Here is a 22,163-nt window from a genome sequence, read left to right on the forward strand (position 1 = left end):
TGTGTGTGTGTGTATATATATATAATTTTTTGTCTGGTGAAAAAAATTTCCCTGGAACCTAACCCCCCTATTTACATTCATTCTTATGGGGAAATTGGATTCGCTTAAAGTTGCATTTTTCAGGAACATAACTACAACGTTAAGTGAGGAGTTACTGTACATTCTACGGGCCTTTGCAGAGATTTCTTCGGCATGTATATTTCATTTCTATTGAAGCTGCTCTATAGGTTTCATCCTTCTCGCTAATAAATGCTTGCTCAGTCCTATAGGACTCGTCCATAAAACCTCATGACCACGCTATCTCTTTAGAACATTCAGAAAAACACCTTGTGATCATGGTGTCCTGAAGAAGCTGCAATGAATTCCGAAAGGCTACTTTGGCTATGTGGCCAAAATCACATCAGCATTAAACTCAGGCATAAAGTGCATAAATCAACAATTACTTAGGCTCCTGGAAAGCTCTTTTGGAATACTGACTGCCATCTGTCAGATCACTAGCATAGGGAAGCAGAAGTCACAGCTGGAATTTGTGCAGCTGTGTGTGGCCAGAACCACATGAACATTTAAAACTGGACCTGTACATAGAATAAATAATGTGGGTTCATTCCTCCCTTCCCAGGATTTCTGGTCCTCCCAGCAAGTCAGCATTCTGCAGGGATCAAGTATTGACTTCAGTGCTTTCTTCTCGAGACATCAATCTTAGGGTACTATACTGCCAGCCATTAAGTAGCAATTTCCTCATAAAATCAATAGCACAGACACTAAGTCCCTAAGTGGACTTCACAGAATCAAGTCCACTCCTAACACTGCAAGTGAAATAGGTGATTAACCTTGTTCTCCAAGTCACTACCAGTTTCAATAGCTCCTAGCAACATGGGTGTCATCCAAACAACTTCTAGTTGTGGTCAGATTTTAAAATCAACACAGGTCCTCGGGCTTTTTATCTCCTCCTCTCACTGAGATCTGGCCTGACCCTTTCCTTGTTAAATTAAGTGGCACCTTTCTATTGCCAGCAACAGGCTCTGGATCAGATCCAAGCTATGGCACCTTTAATACTAATGATTTAGTCACATTAAGCAGTGATTGAATTCAGTAGAAGGAAGGGTATTTAAAAACCAGAGGAGCTATAGGATACTGTAATGTTGCTCCTTCCACAAAACTGTCCAAAAACAAAGCGTAATGAGTCGAGCTGGCTGGGCGGGGACAATTCCATTTTGTAACAGCTTTCAAGGTTTCAGAATTTGTTTTTGTTCCAAACCCTTTCAAACATTTTCACGAAACGGAAATGGGTTGAAATATCTGTTTTTGGATTGGAAAGGGCAGGCTTTGATTCTGATCGCTAGTCAAAACTGACCAGAGTGTCCACCCTTGACCCCAGAAACCTTTCTGTTGAAAACCTCATCAAAATCAATACATCTCCAAACATCGAAGTGTTCCGACCAGCCTTACTTATAAGCAGCACAGTGTAAGCAAATGCTGCACTAGCAACTGGAACCTTCAGCAGCAAGGAGGAAAAACAAAGTTCCAAGTCCAAATGCTTCATCTGGAAGCTCCTCCTGCTAGCTCACAGCAGAGGGGCCTGTTTTGGGAAGTAAGTCACACGCGTAAGTTGTTCTGTCAAGTTAATTACAGCACAAGGTTTTGACAGATCAAAGTCCATTTAATAAAGGGCCGGTTGGTGGACGCAGGGGTTTTCGGCTGCTTTCATACAATCCAGTCACAGCATGCAAACTCACGTGAGCATGTCAGTTCAGCTCAGCTCCTGCTTGTTGGCACTTGCTTGTCCCTAGAACACACACTCAAGTGCAGGTTCCTTGGAAACAAGCACAGGAATTTTTTGTGGGCTCCACTCCTTCTAGAACATTGGCTTCAGCACCCAGGGGTCAATATGGAATGGTTGAAGGGTAAACACTTCAAACTAAATACCCTGAATAGGAAGCCAATGGGGAAGAGAGAAGAGTCATGCCAAGTTTCAAATCAATTATGTTGCCGACAACGGAAGGGAACGGTGTAATCCATGGCCGTGTCATGCACAGTTCTGAACTAAAGCAGTGAGTTTCATGAGTTCTGCAGCTATATAGCCCTCTACAGCAGGACATCTCAATGTGCTTTAGAATATCACTAGATCCTAAGGAGTCTGGTGGTACCTTAAAGACTAACAAATTTATTTGGGCATAAGCTTTCGTGGGTAAAAAACCCACTTCTACACGGTCTTTCAGACAGCCCCCCAACCTGAAGCAAATACTCACCAGCAACTACACACCACACCACAGAAACGCTAACCCAGGAACCAATCCCTGTAGCAAACCTCATTGCCTACTCTGTTCCCATATCTACTCTAGCGACACCATCAGAGGACCCAACCACATCAGCCACACCATCACCTGCACGTCTAGTAATGTGATATATGCCATCATGTGCCAGCAATGCCACTGGCCAAACCGGACAGTCCCTACATAAAAGAATAAATGAACACAAATCAGACATCAGGAACGGTAACATACAAAAGCCAGTAGGTGAACTCTTCAATCTCCCTGGACATTCTATAACAGATTTAAACGTAGCTATACTTGAACAAAAAAACTTCAGAAACAGGCTTCAAAGAAAAACAGCAGAACTAAAATTCATTTGCAAATTTAACACCATTAATTTGGGCTTGAATAGGGACTGGGAGTGGCTGGCTCATTACAAAAGCAGCTTCACCTCTCCTGGAATTGACACCTCCTCATCTATTATCGGGAGTGGACTACATCCATCCTGATCGAATTGGCTCTGTCAACACTGGTTCTCCACTTGTGAGGTAACTCCCTTCTCTTCATGTGTCAGTATATAATGCCTGCATCTGTAATTTTCATTCCATGCATCTCAAGAAGTGAGGGGTTTTTTACCCCCGAAAGCTTATGCCCAAATAAATCTGTTAAGTCTTCAAGGTGCCACGGGGCTCCTTGTTGTTTTTGTGGATACAGACTAACACGGCTACCCCCTGATACTTGACACTAAACCCTAGTCAACTTTGAAAATCTCATCCACCAATTGTGGGTCACGTCCTGAGACCATAATATAGTTTTTACTTGGTCCTTACGCAGGCAAAACTTCCACTGAAGATGGGTGAGGACTGAGTAAAGGGCTCAAGCTTCTGTCCACAGTAAATTGCTGCAACAATTTAGTCAAGTCAAAGTGTCCTGGTGTATTAATGTGTTACCATTATGGAGTGGCTGCTAACTACTGCTAACTACTATAAATTATTATCGCAGGTAACCAACATCTGCCCTCTCAAATGTTAAGCAAACAACATAGTAAGTGTTTGGATACTAGATCACATAGCCGGAGAGACACTGCCAGGTTCAAAGTCAGTTTTAAAAAGCAAAAGTGTCCTTACCTCTGGTGACTAATGCGGAAAATTGTTAAAAGATTGGAAATGGATTTTAAGTTCTAGTACGCTTGTCCCCATTTGGGCTGGAGGTCTGGGCTTTCTCCAGAGGCGGCGGAAACTCACTGTGAATTGGGGGCATGGGGCAGCAGATCAGAGGTGCTCTACATGGGGAAAGTCAGGGCCAGTGTGGGGAAGTCGAGTGTCAGGGATAGATTGTGGAGTGGGATGGGTGCGCTGCAAGGGGAGCTACTTAGTCTCAACGGTGTGTGCGCGTGGTGTGTTCCTGCCTGGGTCCTGCTCAGCTGCCTCTCTCCCTACCACCCCTCGTGCATTTGTGCATGGTATAGAGAACGGCATGCCAGGGTGGAAGCACAGATCAGCCCCCCCTCCCCAATATTTCCATTGTGGTGGCGTTAGCCCCCTTTGCCCCTCTGATTCCGCATCCCCTGGGATTTTTTACATTTCACTCAGCTTGGGAATTAAAAGATGGCTCAATTTTACTTTTGTTCTGGTCACTTCTAGTTGCAGCTGCACCAGCCCAACGCTGGGACATGTTTGCACTGAAAATACTGCTGGGGATAATAATATTTTTGTTAAAAATGCTGCCGTCATCACAGTTAAAGCTACTTCTATTAATATGAGAGACAGGCCCAAGATTTAAAGGTCAGATCCAGATTGAAACTTTACCCACATTTGTAGGTGCTTAAATTCTGGGAATTTTGTAGACTGTACCCCCATCCCTAGCTGCCACAGCTGTGGGCGTAAACTACCTGGCGGTGTCCCTGTAACATAGCTGTTATAGGCTTGATAATGGATCGGGGCACATTAGAGAAAGGGAACAACATCTCTTCTGTAAGAAGTTAATACTTCCTTCTTAGCATGAGGGCTGTACTGCCGTTTTAAGGACTCCTAATGCTCACAGGAGGGAATTCATTCTCGTCATCAAGACGCACTGGTCCAGTTGCAAATTCGTGCTCTGGGATAACCTCTCCTCGCAGGGCGCCCCCATCTTCTGAGTAACCTGTAAAAACAAAGAAAGGCAAAAGACTAAGGACAAATGAATCCAAGAAGCTCAGAGCTGAGCAGGAAAAGACACCATCTTCTCACTGCATTTAAGCTCAGAGCTGGTTTCTGCAGCAGTTTGGCAAAGTAGCTGGGGGTCGGGGGGGTGTTGTCTTTGCCAGCAGTAGTCTGGGGAACAGATTAAGGAATTAGTGTCTGCAAAATAAGTTTTCTGCTTTCCACCACAGGCAAATCAAGAGGGGCTTGGATAATTTGCTGCAGTAACTTTAACAGCCACACAGCTATAGCATAGGAGTCATTCATACAGAAGACCTGGAAGAACTCAAAGATGTGGCATTTGTTTCTGTAGGATGCACGAAAGAAAGAGGCTTAATAAATAAATAAATCAGTTTCCAATAGTAAACTAGGTCTCATGCTATACAGACTAATGTCCAGAGAAATGATCACACCAGCTTGTGTTCCCAAAGAAAGTGAAAGAGTTTAAATTGTAATCATGCTTTATACTGTTTCACTGTCTTTTTGTTTCTATAATTATTATGACAACCAAATGATCTAGCTTAAAGTACATTTGCGCCTTGCAGCAATGAGATAATGCCAAGAATGTATTCAATATGTGTGTATATATATCTCCTCACTATATGTTCTATTCTATGAATCCGAAGAAGTGGGCTGTAGCCCACGAAACCTTATGCTCAAATCAATCTGTTAGTCTCTAAGGTGCCACAAGTACGCCTGTTCTTTTTGCAGATACAGATTAACACGGCTGCTACTCTGAAACCTTTAATAAAAGAAAAGATCCTGTAAAAGGACCTTTGTAGAGGATGTATTTCTGCTCTCAGTGGATATGTGCAACTTCCACTGAATATTAACAGAAGTTGTGCCCGAGTGCCTGGAGAGATGCACACCCACCCCTGCAAACTCACTCTCCCTGGCATGCATTCTGCATAAGGAAGCAGACTGCTTGATGCTAACAAACTGCTGAGGAATCACGCTCCATGTTTTGGTAAAAGCTTGTCAGAGACTTTGGTCTTGCTGATTTATTCCCAAGAATTAGAAACCTGAAATATTGCTTTGTGTTTTTAATTAGGATTATTTCTGATCACCTTAGATATAATGTTCTGCAAGGCTGCTGTCATGATGGAATCATTTATTTTAAACTGGGGAGGAGATGTGTTAAAGGTTACTGAGTCCATTAGAGCAAGCCCAGGTGCTTGTAATAAAAATCTTGTTCTACTGGCTAGTGCGTATGCAAATCTCGACGACTAGGAAGTATAAGTGGGCAGTCACCCCCTGGACTCCTGCACCATTTTAGAGCTAGTTTCTGTACAAAGAGGCAAAGTGGTTTCAATAGAAGCTGTTGCGATCCCAACGCAGTGCCACGGAGATCTGGCTTTTTCTGGACAACCACCGTCTCAATGGTTGGACACAGATCTGACAACTGTTATCAGTAACAAATTGTAATGCAAGTGAGGATATAGTTACTGCTCTTCCCAGCAGAATTGCAGCATAATTTTGATTATTAATCATGCTTAGTACTTAGCTAGTGCTCCCTACTGTCGAAGCATTGTAAGTATTAGCCAATTCATCCTTAGGACGCCCCTGTGAAGTAGGAAAACAACGTGGTGTTTTGCAGTAAACTGACTGTAATCAGTTTGTCTCACTCCTGAAAATCGAAAGACCAGACTCTTTAGAGCCAAGAATGATCTCCTCAACATGTCACTTATTTATACTGTTTAGGGTTCTTGGACATACAGCACAGATCCAAGGTACTGGAAACTGGCTACAAGCAAGGATGAAACACAAGCTCAGGTCTGGAAAGTGTTCAAAGCTCTGAACAGGGAGAATCTACTAAAGGGTGTGTGTGGTGGTTATATTCCAGAGAAGGGAGGAGAAAGACACATGGATTTACAGACCGAGGTGCTGCCATAGGGCTCAATGCTACAAATGAGGAGGGTGAGTAATAGTACTGAGTATTTACACCGTGCTTTTAATATTCAGAGCTCTTTGAAATACACTGTGGAGCTCCACAGATTTATCATATTAAACCTCACAACACACCCGGGCCAGATGGTGTCATCTGACGCAAGGAGGTTAAGGGCTTGTCTACATTACCCACTGGATTGACGGGCAGCGATTGATCCAGCGGGGGTCGATCTATTGCATCTAGTCTAGACGCGATAAATAGACCGCCGAGCACTCTCCCGTCAACCAGAGGGAGAGGCGCAGGCAGAATCAACAGGGGAGCATTAGCTGACAACTTACCACAGTGAAGACACTCCGGTGAGGATCTAAGTACGTCAACTTCGGCTACATTATTCACACAGCTGAAGTTGCTCAACTTAGATCGACATTCCCCCCCCCAGCGTAGACCAGGCCTAAGTGACTAGCTCAAGGCTACAGAGGGAGTCATTATTAGAGAGGAATTTCAAATGTAGATATTCCCGATGCCCTCTCCTGTGCTCAGCTCACTAGAGCAACCCTCTGCCTCATGCATACATGAGCACTGGCCTTTCAGAACTGGTGAACATAATAAAACATAGGGTGTGGGGAAGGACACCACCATGGAACTTACAATGAACTTGATTGCAATGAAAGTCCATTCTGTAGTTGGATCAGTGCAGAAGGGCCCTGAGACCCAAAGGACACTGTGTGAGCATAAAGATTAGCCTGGGTGGACCGGATAGCAGGAACAGGGTGATGGTGAAGCAGAACAAAACATCCCAAGTCATTTCAATGGGCTGCAACATGGAAAGTCCAGTGCCAGGGAAGCCTCTGCTCAGTGATGCTCTGCTGTGAAAAATTCTGGCTTTGCTACAAGCAGCTTTCACCTGGTCACTCTTTCAGAAATGCCAGCCCCTGGGGCAAGCCCAGCTCACCTGCCATGTGCTCACCTGGCATGGATGAAGATGAAGGCATCGTACTTTGTCGGGCTACGGTTGCTGCGTAAGACTGAGGTAATGGAGGCCGGAGGTCATTTTCTTTGTTCTCGTCTGTCTTTTCCGAGCCGAGCAGGCTGATTGTTTTGAAGCAAGAGAAGGAATAAGAGTTAGCTTTGATCTTGTCCATTCCCCTCTTCTGCAGCAGTTCTAACAACGCCCCTGTACAGGTCACAGTGATGGATAATGAGCTTCTAAGTAACAGGCTCATCCAAAGTTTCTGTGAGATACCAACCCTACTACAAAAACGTTAGGAGCTCACAGAAACCAGGAAACCAAACATGAACCTGAAATGGCCCATCTGGGGCCTGCGCCATGCAGGAGGTACATGGCAAGACCATTGTCACTGATGTCTGAATTAGCCAGGCACGCTGGAGCATGCTGAGCACTCAGCTTTTATGTTTGTTCGTTTTGTGGGTTTAACAGACAATGCTTAGGCAGATAGACAGACACATCTCTTCCACTCCACCCCAAAGGCTTAATATTATCCATAGCTATGTAACCCTCTGGGGTTATTCATTTGAAATGGACACACAAATTAAAACAATCTCCCAGGAGAAGACTGCACTCTGCCAGACGGCTATTTGTGTTTATGGGAGCTCCCTGTACTGCCTTGCACAATCACTCCTCCCGGATCAGTTCTAGAGCACCAGAGGGGCAGAACTCCTGCCTCTCCAGTGCACGGACCACGTTCTCCAGCCAGAGGATCTGATTGCAGTGGAAGTACTTTGGCTTCGGTGGTACAAGATCAGGGCCCCAGAATTTCAGAGAGGAACAAACTTCTCCAAAGAGGTGGGCTGAAAATGTCCCCTATCCAAAAGCAGAACGGCTCCAGGCTGAGATTTTCACAAAGCAGCTAGTGATTGTGATGCCTTGATGTCGGGGTGCTCAGCTGGAGACACCAGAAGGGGCAGGAAGTGCCTAACATCTGCCCTTTGGAAATCAGACTCCTCCAAAGAGCCTCAGGTTGAGCACCCAAAATCTAGTCACTTTTTAAATCCTAGTGTCTCGGTTTCCTTAGGATGAAGTTTCCCTTTTTAAAGATCAGTCGGTGCATCAGCCAGGCCCAGTGGCTCAGAGCACCTGTGATGTGCTTACCTGTGTTTCTTAATTAAGACGCACTCTCCTCCATCTTGAGGGTCTAGATTGTAGATGTAAAGGTGTCCGTCTGATGTTGTAACTAACAGTCGTGGCAGCTTCTGAATCCTAATAAGAAACGAAGTCATGGATCTCTGTGCTAGCAGGGCACTGTGGGAGGAATGCAGAGCTGGGCGTCTCCACCAGGATGCTTGCCTGCCCTTCAAGTGGTAGCACATGAAATTACAGCCATGGCCAGGGTCTGACTGCTATCCTCACATACATACCTCGCACATTCCCACTGCCCTAGATCCCCCATGATGGGCAGTGACACTCTGCACTGGAGCAGGGAGACAAGGGGCTAAAGCCCTGCACGGGAGGCCAGGCATGGGGCGTGCCCGACCCCATCCAACCCGGGTTACCTGTAGTGTAGACATAGCCTTAAAGGGTCCACACACAGTTTGCACTGGTTTAACTAAGCAATGCAGATTGGTGTGTAGACAAGACCTCAGTGATCACCCAAAGTTAAGGAAGGGCTGTGCAGAGGACCTAATCTGCACCTCCACCTTTGCCTGCCACATCCCTGGAGCAGACTGTTGTAGGTAACCTATGTGCAGTAAATGCACCTTCAACAAGCTAATACACCATCCTTCTCTGCCTGTGTCACATCAGGAAACAACCCAGTTGTGTTCTGTGTCTAGCACCCTTTGCCAGCTGATGGTGAAGAGAATGCAGATGTTCCAACCTACGTGGAGAGCGTGCAGATGTTCCTTTGTCCAGAGAAGTTCAAGCGCACGGTGGCAAAGGCTCGGTCCTGGTTCATCATATCCGACACCTGAGCAGGGAGGTAGTTGGTAGCAGCCATAAACATCTTTCCCATGTAACCACTCCAGGTGGGAGGCTCTTCTGGCCGGCTGGGGATAATAAAACACCTGTCACTGAGGCTATGTGCAGTAGCTACCACAACTAGCATCAACAAAACAACAGAGACCAGGGCTAGTTAAAATTTACATACAAATTAAAACAACCATACAGGCATCTTCCTTTTGCCAGCCTGTGCAAGTTGAATCACAAGAGTTCCCTGAACAGTCTTTGCATAACCTCCCTTTCCCAATAGCCATGACTTGCTTGCACCAAGAGAAAAATGTCCTGCTGGTAACTTGTGCAAACCGTCCACCCCTCACTCCCGCCAAAGAATGACTTGCAGGATTGGAGTGTTAGATATGGCCAGTAAAACGGAACCTACTTTAATGCAGGCTTGCTAAAGTGTAATTCAAATGGACCAGCCCAGACAGAGTGACGACGTGACTTGCCCAAGGTCACCCAGCAGGCCAGTGGCAGTGCTAGGAACAGTGCTAGGAACAGAACCCTAAGTCGCCTGAGTCTCAAACCAGTGCTCTATCCAGTAGGGCACATTGCCCCTCCACAGCTTGATTTAAAACTGCACTGGTCCCATCAGATCTGCATGGGGAATGTGTCTCCGAAGAAGGTCCTATGGAGCCTGCCATGTGAGACACAGAGAACTCCCACCCTTATGGCAACATGCAGCCAGCCTGCTGTATGGCAGGGAAGCTGTCCTCACACCGTGCTGGTCTGTACAGGCAGCTTCGATGGGAACCGATACACCAAGCCCTCTCTGCAGACCGCAGGGGAAAGGCCCCATTTGCAACCTCTGCGCTGAAGGCCACCTCAGAGCAGATCCTCAGCAATGGATTAGCAGTGTTTTTCTATTCAGATTTAAACATTCCCCTTGCCGGGGCCGATGCTTGCAGCCGTGTTCCTACAGTGGATTCGTCTAGGGTACCAGCTGGGGCAGCAAGTTGTAACAAGAAGAGCCCACAGGTGGTGGAAATGCTTCCAGCAGGCAAACTCCATGGACTTGGTGGCCGGCTAATTGCTTTGCTGCCTGCAGTGGGACCCTTCTCCCTGCGTCCAGCCACACGCACAGAGCAGCTCCTTAGCAACGCTGCTTGGATTTGCTATAGCAACTCTGACGTCAGCAGCATCCTGCCGAGCAGGGGGGGATCTTGCTGGATACAGCCAGACACTAGCAAGGAGGGGGGAGGCTAGAGGTGAGCCTGGGGTGCTGACATCACTTCCCACCCAACAGCAGGGGAGAGCAGAGAGCTCTTCCAAGCAGCAAGTCCCTCAGGCTATTAAGCCAAAAGGGCGGTTTGCTGCCAGTGTCACGGAAGGCCTAGTTCATGCTAACAGTAACGTGTGCTCATTCCCCCGCAGAGGGAAACGTACCCTCTGGGGCGAGTGGCTTAGCTCAGAGCCTCTCACCTGTCTGTGGTATGTTCCAGTTTAAAGATGTGCACGGTCTCGGTGTTACTCGAAGCACACAGGAACTGCGAGTCCATACTGAACACGAGAGAGCTGATGTTCACGTACCTAGGGCAGAGAAAACAAAGGGCCTGTCACCGAATGGCGCGCAACCAAGAGGGACACACCGCAGCTGCCACACCCGGCCATCTGTAAATCCTCTCCACTGACAGAAGAGAACCCAGAGACTGGCGACCTGGTGAGACATTTTGCCCAACTAGGCCCCGGCTACGCTGCCAGGGAAGCCCCGTTAGCAACGTTTTAGCACGAACCAGGATTTTGGCTGGCCGGGCTAAACACAACCCTAGAGTGGAGATGTGGCCTTGGCCCCATCACTAGGGCAGGAGCAGCAGAAGCTCCCTAAAAGTGAGGGGGCCACTGGCGCCTGAACCGCGGCCCTGCCCTCTGGGCCACCCCTTCCCGAGGCCCTGCCCTTTCCCCCCAAAAACCCCCCTTCCCCACTCGCTCCTCTCCACCCTCTCTCCCCGTCGCTCACCCTTACAGCCGGTAAAAAGTGATGAGGCCGTGCCCACCTGCCCGCCCCTGTTCCGGCGCCCCATACTAGGGTTATGGAGGAGCGGCACGGCGCCTCTCTGGAAACTGCCAAGAGCGACGGGGCTACGTAGGCTCATCTCCCAGCCACGCCACACTGGGTAACGGAAGGCAAGAGGTGGGACAGTTTTGTGGCATGAGGTGGTGCTGTCATGGGGGAGGCAAAGCGCGCTCAGAGCTGCTCTATTTACTGCTCAGAGGAAAGGGGATGCCCCTTGCTTTCACCAGGGATTTCTGGGGCCTGGTCTGTGCAGATTTTGTACCAGCAGAACTATACTGGTCAGGGTGTGTAGCGGGGTGAAGACCCGCTCAGCCCGGAAGGGGTTGGAAAAGCCCCGGCTGATTGGCGGAAGTGGCTGCGGCTGGGGCCACGCCCCACAACTAGGCCTTATAAGGCGGCCAGGGCAGCTGGAAGCTGAGCGGTCCCACTCTGACTGGAGAGAGACAGGCCTGGCTGCTGGGGAACTCACCCAGGGACCTAGAGGGAGGCAGGGCTGGGGAAAGGCCTTGGGGGCTGGGAAGCCCCAGGCCAGTAACTCCCCAGGCTGCAGGGCCTGGTCCTAGGCCCACATAGGTATTGGGGACGACCAGCAGGAGGCGCCGCTGGGTGAGTCTGCACCTGATTACAGGGTACAAATAGAGTTCTCCTGGTACAATCCCTTGTGTGGATGCAGTTATCCCAGGATAAAAAGGTCTTATGGCTGCAGACCTTATTCTCCTTCCTGTACAAGAATGAGCTATGCTGGTATACTTAAGCAGTATGACTTTCTAGTGTCAGCAAGGCCTTAATAGTGGAGAAGAACCCAAAGACATTATTCAAACTTCTTCTGAGCCAGGCATTGGATAATTCAGATGCACATTAGCTTCCTCCGCTCTGCTAGTTCTACAGAGCTGATTTCCTGTTGCCTTATGGGGCAAGTTTACGCTACAAAATTAAGTTGACCTAAGTTACATTGACGTACAGCCACCGTGGTAATTAAATTGCTTTGCTCCTTGTGTGGTGCACGTCCTCGCCATGAACACTCGCACTGATTTAACTGGCAGTGTGTGTGCAGCATTGTGGGACAGCTTCTGAAAGTCAGTGTAAGCAGCTCAGTGTCTACACTGACACTGCGTCAACCTAACTACATCAACCTAAGCACTATACCTCTCGCGGAGAGCGAGTTACACCAGCGGGAGCTACATTTTAGTGTGGACGCTTACAGAGTTAGGTCGATGTAAGCTGCCTTATCTTGACCTACCTGTAGCCTTGACCAGGGCACTGTCATTTACCTCTAGACAATGTGGGCATAAAACCCAACCGAATCAGAGGGTAGCTTTTTAGCACCCACTTAGCCCAGGCAAAGTGAGAATCAGATCTCTGTAGAATGGTATAACTATTGTAACTTCATTACTTAGAGTGGAAATCCAATTACCTTTCCTTTCAAGTGGAGATTATACAGAGAGAGTCAACGTGTCCAATTTGCCTCCACCTCTCTGGAATCACCCAGTTCTGCAAGCAACTGAACTGTGTCACTCAGCTTGCCAGAGGCAAAATCGGGGAGGTACGCAGCACTATCACGTTCCTATAGAAGGACAGTAACATATGCCGAAGCACCCAAGGTCCTACATGGTCAAGAATGTCTGCAGTGAGAATGTATTTAACGTGCTGTTACTTGATCCCTTCGCATGCTTGTCAATAATTTTAAGGAGTGAACTGACCTCTTCATTCCTCTTCTGAATTCGTAGAGTTTTTGCCCATCAGGTACAGAAAATACACGAATGACAGTGCCCTGTAAAAATGCAGAATAAAGGTCATGCAGCAAGCAGGGCGAAAAGAAACATGCCCCTTCCTCAATGCTGTCTCTGGGGAGTTCAGAACATGCAAACGCCATTTCCACCTTCCCACCCAAGGATCAGTGCAAAGCAAAATCAGATCTCTTCCTCACAACTGCTTTTCTTTCGTTTGTTCTCCCCCAGCTCCCTTCCTCCCCTCAATCAATACTAGAGCTTCACTGTCATGAACAGGGCCGCCCAGAGGATTCAGGGGGCCTGGGTCTTCGGCGGCGGGGGGCCCCCGCTTCGGCAGTAATTCGGTGGCGGGGGGTCCTTCTGCTCCGGGACCCACCGCCAAAGTGCCCCGAAGACCCGCAACGGGGGCCCCCCGCCACCGAATTACCGCCGAAGACCCGGCACTTTGGCGGCAGGTCCCGCTTCGGCAGTAATTCGGCGGCGGGGGGAGAAGCAGCTCTGGGGGCCCGGGCCCTGCGAAAGTTTTCCAGGCCCCCCGAGCGAGTGAAGGACCCCGAAAAACTCTCATGGGGGTCTATTGCCCCATTTGCCCCCTCTCCGGGCAGCCTTGGTCATGAAACAGAAAGATACCACTTCCCAAGGAACAAACAATCTAATCCAAATACTAGATTGCTCTGCGGATCTTCCGCAAACCCATAAGCATTAAGGAGTCTCTTCACAGCGGGCTTTTCACTCACTTTTTCTGAAGCGCTTGCTAACTTCGATCCCGTGGAGTTGAAGGTTATTGCAGCGAGGGTCCCGTCGTGGGCAGGAATTGTGCAGACTGTTCTCTGTTGGTAAAAAGGTAACAGGAACGTAAACCAAAGTGCGACGCCCCACCTGCTATCTGACGGCACATTCTATACCCAATTACACTTGATTCGTAGATGTGCCTTTTGAGCTTCGTGCTAAATCCAGGAGGTATCTCACACTTCCTTCCACCTCACCCTCAGTTCTCCTCCTACCACAGCCACCATGTTACAAAAGCAAGTTTGGGCCTCATTCCAAGTAGTGCCCAGAACTTACAACTCCTCTGGCAGTTAGGGGTGCCTAGCACATTTCAAAATCAGGCCACAACGTAGTGATTGCCCTCCTACCCTTCTCCTTTGATGCCTGGCACCTACCTAGGCAAAAGCATCCCAGAACTCTAGGGACAGTTCAGTCTCTGCAGAACTTTTAATATTCCAAGACAATACCTATTCCTGGGATTTTACCCCAAGGAAACCCTGGCAAGGGAGGACCGGGGACTTGCTAATAATTCTCACTATACGCCACGCACCGGAGCAGCTTAAGTTGCTCACTGGCTCTTCTCTATCTGTCCTCTAGCTCCTTTCATGATGACACATTTCTCCCAGGTTGCTACATTCAGGAGGTTCATGAAGGTTGCTCTCTTTACCAAGGAACTAGACCATGAATACACTGATCTTAAATTCAGTACTTTTGCTCTGGGCATGTGTCAGATAATTAGTTTAACCACATGCCGTGTCCAGATGAGCAGGCATGGAGGAGACCCCAAATCTTAGTGGTCGATTTCTGTGCAGTATGTTTATGTGGACTTTTTCTTCTCGCTCTCTTTTATTAAAAGAGCTCAGCTGGGCATTTCTGTAGCGGTCTTTGTATACCAACACAGATTATTTTCTGTCCATGGAAGTATCCACATGTCCATGCTCTGAAACCCCCTAGTCACTTCACACCTACCAAATTATTTCCATCGTAAAGCACAATCTCCCCAATAGTCGAGCTGCCAGGGTACGCCAAGTAGGAGTTGGAATGGTTGATAGAGAGTGCACATAAACCTAGCAAGGCATGAAGGCAAAGAAAAATGCTGTCAGGTATAGGGTGAGCACACACAATAAAAACTGAATGGTTACAGTCAGCAACAGAAATGCTGGATTTTCAAGCTCCATTGCTTCAGGGGAGGAGTGTCCAGCCACACGAAACATATGGGCTTTCCCGAAGAGTGGGCTGGAAATCACTAGGAAATTCCTCAACTCTGGTGACACCTACTGGCATGTGGTGGTAGGGCTGATCACCCTCCAAGATGCTTTTAAAGAGGATTCTTTCTTAGAGGTCAATATTGGGTCCAGTTTCTCCCCCTTCATCTGAATTACCACCCTTGGGAATGGAGAGAATAAATCACTTGCAACATTTCAAAGGGCTCTCTCTAGCTACGTCCTTATCTGACCCCTGTCACTGTGTATCCAAGCCCCTCACCACCACTCGTGGATTTTAGTCTCACAACACCCCTGTGCAATACAGAAGCAGCACCCCCTTTTTACAGATGGGGCACAGGGTAATTAAGTGAGTTGCCCCAGCTCACATGGGAAGCCTGTCGCTGAGCTGGAAACTGAATCCAGATCCTGAGTCCCAATCTAGTGCCCCATCCACTAGACCACCTTTCCTACCCTCATGTGAGTTTCAGGGGTAGCTGAAGTAACAGGTCTTCATTTCCCTTTTGGGTGCCTCTGAGCCTGTTCTCGGGGCTGGCTGCAGCGCTTGCAGGACCTTGTGCAGAGTACACCACACGGCGTGCCAGCCCATCTCACGGGCCACCTCTTGGGGGCGTGTCTGGCTCCAGGACAGGAGCCCAGATGCTTATCAGATGGTAACAGGGTTCATTCTAGGATACTGCACGCTCGGCCTATGGCCAATCCCTGCCTGCTCTGCCCATGTACTGAAATGAACCTTGGTTCTTTCCAAAACCAATGCTGTCACCCTCAACCACACACCGCAGCTGCTGTTAGAATGTAGGGGACCGCTGGCCCTGCAAGAACATGGATTTCTGATTTAGTGGGTTTGTAAAACCTCACAGAGCACTGCTAGGAAGGTGCCACATGTGGGGGAGACTGCGGAGTTAGAGGCTATTTCAGATCCAGCCAGCCTGTGTGCTCAGCTCTCCGAACAGGAAATGCACCTCTCCCCCCACACACACTTCATGGGGCCGGTCATGCCAGGACACTGCCTTGGCAAATGCCCAATAGCAGTGCAGGATTAGCTGCAGCTAGTGTTTCAGATCATTGTTTATAACTGAACAAAAGCCCCGGAGCTACAGCAGCATCCAATAACCCGAGATATCCCTTTATCAATCTAGGGTATTTATACAGTGCTAGTCACTGCTCTACCTTGGCCTGAGGTGAGCTGCAGCCATGTAAACTTGGCAGCAGTGGGAAAAGCATTTAAAATAATACAAGGCAGCTGATAAAGCCTGAACTGTGTGATTTTGGGGGTCAAGAGGGAGGAGATAAGATCAAGGATATACCAGAGACTTTTTCATAATAAATGCAGCTAAAAGGCCAAAGAGACAAGGAACGAGTTCCCTCCAAAGGAAGGCCTTGGGTATCGGTCATTACCATTTAAAAGGTAACCACGGAGAATGTTCAGTGAATCAGTTTCCTGTCAGGCTGGAGATGACACAGGAGCTAGAGAATTTTCAAGCTTAAGAAGCCGAGTTCTGAGTCAATCGTGCCCTGCTACAGGCCTGTCTGGAAGAGTCAAACAGGAAACCAGGCCAGGGAAAGGTAAGAATACAAATATACAGAGCTGACCTCTTTAAAGGCACAAAGAGCAGCCCAGCCACTGAGGCAGATGTGCAACTTGTCCGATTTCTCCTTCCTACGGTGCAGGATCATCTCAGTTCAAAGTATTCACACTACACAGTGAAGGGCTCCCAAACTAAGCACATATGGGCCCAGAATCTGGGTGCTGCTCAGGATGGGCAGACATGGCGAGCTCCTTGCTACCTCAAGGACTGTCAGACTCCAGGGATCCGTCCAGTCCTTAGCATAACTGAGCAGGCTGAGGGTGGCCCCGAGCACAAATGGGCTGCAGGAGTCAGGAGAAGACTAGTTTGACTTAGGCTGAAATTGAACTGTGCTGTTAGTTTCATAAACCAGAACCCAGGAAGGGGTGTTATTTGATACAGGAGAGCCTCCATGCACTTACTGGATCTACAAAGGGGAAACTGAAGCAGAGGCCGGGCCTGATGCTACAGTCCCTGAGAGGGAGGAGGGAAACAAAAACCAGAGATGGGCTGAGTTCAAGTCTCCAGACAATATGGCTCTTCCCGGCCCAGGGAAAGTTCTGCAAGAGAACAGCCTGCTGGAAGAAGCTTCCCTGTGAGAGCAGAATGTCCTGCCAGGGCCACCGTATGTTGGAATATGTTTTGCTAGCTTGGCAGTTGGTAGTGTGGGAAGCTAAGATGTTTAGGTTTTTAGGAGGTAGTGTGGGAAGCCTGAGATGTTTAGGTTTTCAGGTTGGGTTAATTAGGTTGTGAGTTTTGTTTTGAGAAGTTGGCCTTGGCTAACTTCCCTCTAGCAGGCATAATAGGATAATAAATTTAGAAGGCTGTCTAGGATAATGTTATCCTATGAAGTTGTAGCAGTGCTTGTGTGTATTTTGTTAACCAATTAGCAATTGCTTGCTTGCCTGCTTCAAGTGTATAAAGATGTATGCTGGAGAGAAATAAATTGACTCTTGCTATCCAATCATACTGACTGTTGAGCATCTGTCCAGGTCCGTCTGCGATGCGACAAATGGTGACCCCGACGTGATTCGAATCGAATGCTGATAGTGTCGGTGGCCTGACCCAGGCGGACGAGCCGCGGCGGGGAGTGCTGGAGAAGGGCCGGCCCCCGGGCGTCCAAAGGAGAGGCGCATCTGAGCTCAGAGGTGAGCGGCTAACATGGGGTCCGCTGCATCAGCGGAAGAAAAAACGGTGCATGAATATTTGATACGCATCGCGGAACGGCAGGGAGAAAAGCTCCCCTCTGACACGTTATCCCGCCTGCTACGGTGGGGACAGAAAAGGGGACTTTTCGTTAAGCCGAGTACAATCTTTGATACAACTGTTTGGGAGCGGCTAGGCTCCGAGCTTTGGAAGTCGGTGGCTCAGGGCGATAAGGAAGCCTTCTCCTTGAGCCCAGTATGGGACAAAACGAAGAAGATAGTGGAGACTCTCGCGGCCGAAGCAGGAGTGCAGGCGGCTGTTTCTGAGATTTTCCACCCACCGCCCGAAGTGCCTTCTGTGTTGCCGGTTGGAGCCCGGGAGTTTTTCGGCGGCGAGCCCACGGTGATACCTTTGGCTCCCGACCTGGATGATTTTGCCTCTGTTATGGACCCACTACCCTCCAATGTGGCCCTTGGCCCCGATGTGATTGATCCTGCTACGGTTCCGTTACCCCCCGATACGCCCGAGCCTATGGAGATAGCTTCGCCGTCTGCACCCCCCACAAAGCCATGCCGTGTCCACGGGGTCTGGGGGTGTCACGATTGCGGGGAAGCAGAGGGGGCTCGGACGGAACATGTGCCATTACAGACATTGCAGAGATACCCTGATTTGACTACGTTTACCCAATTTACTCAGTCTGACGCCTTTTATAAGGAGATGGAGCGCCAGGGCCAACAGCTACAAGACATTTATAATAAGTTGGATCAAATGCAAGGTTTTCCACCTGGATCATCGCGTTCGCATCTTCATGAGTGTTTTCACCCGACTAACCCTTCCGCCCCGCCTGGCCCTGGGGACCCTTCAACTGGGGACCCTCCGGATCCGGTGCGGCGCTGGCATGGAGTTTTAAAAGAAGCCATCCTTGAAGGTTTGACACCTGAGGCTTTTCCAGTGCTTACACCAGACCCTCAACATCCTAACCGTCGGCAGTGGGCTCCTTTGGATTGGAAGTTGATTCGTGAGGCGCAGAAATCGATTATGGCTTATGGACTAGATAATCCGTATGTACAATCTATAATTGAACAGGTGTTTACCGCACAGGCAATGTGTCCATATGATGCGATTAAGCTAGCTGATATGCTTCTTACGCCTACCCAGAGACTTTTGTGGAAAGATGATTGGGCTAAAAGAATTGATTTGGCCCTTGTTCGCAATTTGGATTTACCGGATGATGATGTTCGGCGTGTAGCCACCGTTGATATGTTTTTGGGGACCGGCCGATTTGTTGACCCGCATCTGCAAGCCCGCCTTGACCCCCGAATCCTGCAGCAATCACAGGAACTGGCTCTGGCTGCCCTTAAAGCGGTGCCCCAGATGGGGAAGCCGGCCCCTCCATATGCTAAAATTACACAAGGCCCGTTGGAACCTTATGCCACCTTTTTGGATCGCCTCCGAGAGGCTATTGATAGATCCCCCAATCTGACGCCGGAGGCCAGAACCGCAGTTGGACTTGATCTGGCCACCCAGAATGCAAACTCCACTTGCCGCCGCATACTAGCCACCTTGCCAAAAACTGCGACCCTGATGGAAATGATTGAGGCGTGTAACAGGGCTACTATGTTTGAAGAAACGGATAAAGCTACAATTCATGCTAAGGCACATGCCACTGCACTGGCCGTTGCATTACAACCTCTGATCGGGCGGAAGCGAGGGGCCAGAAGGCCAGCCCGGTCAAGCGGCCTCTGTTTTGGTTGTGGAAAGCCCGGACATATCCGGCGGAACTGCCCTGTGCAAAGTGGGCAGCGACCCCCTGATGTGTCGCCGAAAGCCGCTACCGGCGCTTGTTCACGATGTGATAAGTTTGGCCATCGCGCCTTTGAGTGTTGGTCGCGCCGCAGAAAGGATGGAACACTGCTGCCGGGAAACGGACCGCAGAGCGCCCCTCGGAGGAGCGCGACGACACAAATGCCTCCAGCCACCAATCCGGCTGCCTGGAACGCCTCACCGGAGCAACCCGTGGCAGTGCCGGAGTGGATGTGGCCACAGCGACAGACACAGTCATAGAGGATGACAAAGTTCATGTTCTTCCTTCTAATACTGACGGCCCCTTAGGATTTGGACTGAGTGCCCTTTTGATCGGCCGCTCGTCGACATCAAAACAAGGTATTTTTGTTTTGCCTGGCCTTATTGATGCTGACTATACGGGAAATATTGGAATTATGGTACGTGCCCTTTGTCCCCCTATAACCATTACCGCTGGCACACGTTTGGCTCAGTTGATACCTTTTAAGGGATGTGTGCCCAGGACGACCCAGATTGACCGTGGGTCTCGGGGGTTTGGATCTACCGGACCTCCCCAAATTGCCTTTGCCATGGAAGTTACTCCGCGTAAGCCCATTCGAACTGTTCGCCTCCAGGGGTCCGATGGGCGACAGATTGTTCATGAAGCCCTCTTGGACACGGGGGCCGATGTGACTATAATCCCCTCTCGATCTTGGCCGGAGTCTTGGCCTTTGCGGGATGCCGCCACGCCTGTGAGCGGGATTGGCGGGACTCAGTTGACTCGCATTAGTGTGGATTTTATTACCATTGTTGATGTGGAAGATCCGGCCACGAGCGCGAAGGTTCGTCCTTACGTGATGCAGGCTCCGATCTGGCTGTTAGGTCGAGATTGTTTAAGTCAGTGGGGCGTTGTGCTGCAGAATTCACCTTTTGCCTAGCGGCCATTGAGGGGCGGCCGATCCTACAGCTGGAATGGACAACCACCACACCGGTCTGGGTCGCTCAGTGGCCGCTGCACAAAGACAAGCTCGCCCGAGTACATGAACTTGTGCAAGACCAACTGGCTAAGGGTCATCTTGAACCTTCCCTTAGCCCCTGGAATACCCCTATTTTTACCATACCCAAAAAATCTGGGCGCTGGCGTTTGTTGCAAGATCTACGCGCTGTTAATGCTGTGATGAAGGACATGGGCGCCCTCCAACCTGGGCTGCCCACACCTACTATGCTTCCGCATGGATGGCCCTTGCTTGTTATTGATCTTAAGGATTGCTTTTTTACCATTGCTTTGCATCCTGCGGACCGAGAGAAGTTTGCCTTTTCCGTGCCTTCTGTCAATAAGGCGGAACCTGTTAAACGGTATCAATGGACTGTTCTGCCACAAGGTATGAAAAATTCTCCTACCATTTGTCAGTTGTATGTTGCTTGGGCCATAGCGCCCCTGCGAGCGGCACATCCTGACTGGATTATTTATCATTACATGGATGATTTGTTGTTTACCAGTGCCCACCTTCCCATGGAAGCAGCCATTGCTGAGATTGATTCTGTGTTGCAAAAGGCTGGTTTGGTTATTGCCCCAGAAAAGATTCAACAGCAAGCCCCGTATCGGTATCTTGGCATGGAGATAACCGATTCGATTGTGCGGCCACAGAACTTAACCATTCAATTGGATATTCGTAATTTACATGATGTGCAACGTTTTGTGGGTGACCTGCAGTGGATTCGCGGTCTCTGTGGTATTACAAATGAGGATCTTGCACCCTTTATTTCATTGCTCAAGGGTGGTCGTGCCCCGGATGAGCCTCGCTCTCTTCAAGCTGAACATCATGTTGCCCTGCAAACCATTGCGAATAAGTTAGCCACACGGTACTCCGGACGCATTTATCCGGATTTACCTGTTTGTTTGGCCATTTTTTCTACGGATGTTTCCCTGACGGCCCTACTTTTCCAGTGGCATGAAGCCCTTTTAGATCCACTTGTGGGCATTGAGTGGGTTTTTCCGCCTTCGCATTATGCTACAACTGTGACCACGCGACTTGATGCAGTCGCTCATCTCATTCGAGTGGCCCGACAGCGTTTGTTAGCCATTGCGGGCATGGATCCGCACATGATTTATTTGCCCTTTGATGATGCTACCGTGACTCAGTTGCTTACTACTCATTTTTCCTTTGTACTTGCCACCATGGATTATGCCGGTCAGTTTAGTAGCCATTTTCCCCCACATCGGTTTTTTGCCACTATGCTGCCCTTGGAGAAAGCTCTGATGTTACGATCCAGTCCTGTTGCTGGCCTCACCGTTTTTACAGACGCCAGCGGTAGTGCTCAGCGTGCGGGACTTCTTTGGTTTGCTGACGACCGCTGGCACCATGAGTTTGTTCTTGCTGATGGCTCCTTGCAGGTTTTGGAGCTTCGTGCTATTGTTCGAACCTTTGAAAAGTGGCCCGATACTCCATTGAACATTGTTAGTGATTCCCTGTATGCTGTGGGTGTGCTTCGTCGTTTGGAACGGTCCTTGTTGGGCCGAGTCACGAATTCCGTTTTGTGGACTGCTCTTTTTCAGCTTTGGCATTTGCTGAATGCTCGCCGGTGCCCTTATTTTGTTATGCATATTAGGAGCCATTCGGGACTGCAGGATGGTCTTGCCGAAGGCAATGCCCTGATT

The 22,163-nt window shown here is 49.0% G+C and overlaps 1 protein-coding gene across 1 annotated transcript in view; it reads right to left on the reverse strand.

The window, feature by feature from the left end:
- WIPI1 (WD repeat domain, phosphoinositide interacting 1) overlaps nt 1-22,163 on the reverse strand; it is a 42,396-nt gene that overhangs the window by 3,342 nt on the left and 16,891 nt on the right. Inside the window, exons 5-12 of the mRNA XM_044982348.1 lie at nt 14,755-14,852; nt 13,755-13,847; nt 12,988-13,058; nt 10,696-10,803; nt 9,159-9,323; nt 8,431-8,538; nt 7,288-7,409; nt 4,294-4,394 (exon numbers count right to left, since the gene is read on the reverse strand). Of these exons, the coding sequence (XP_044838283.1) occupies nt 4,294-4,394; nt 7,288-7,409; nt 8,431-8,538; nt 9,159-9,323; nt 10,696-10,803; nt 12,988-13,058; nt 13,755-13,847; nt 14,755-14,852 (866 nt within the window). The remainder of the gene's footprint in view (nt 1-4,293; nt 4,395-7,287; nt 7,410-8,430; nt 8,539-9,158; nt 9,324-10,695; nt 10,804-12,987; nt 13,059-13,754; nt 13,848-14,754; nt 14,853-22,163) is intronic.

This window comes from Mauremys mutica, chromosome 12 (genome assembly GCF_020497125.1).
Source record: "Mauremys mutica isolate MM-2020 ecotype Southern chromosome 12, ASM2049712v1, whole genome shotgun sequence".
NCBI classification, from domain to species: Eukaryota; Metazoa; Chordata; order Testudines; family Geoemydidae; genus Mauremys; species Mauremys mutica.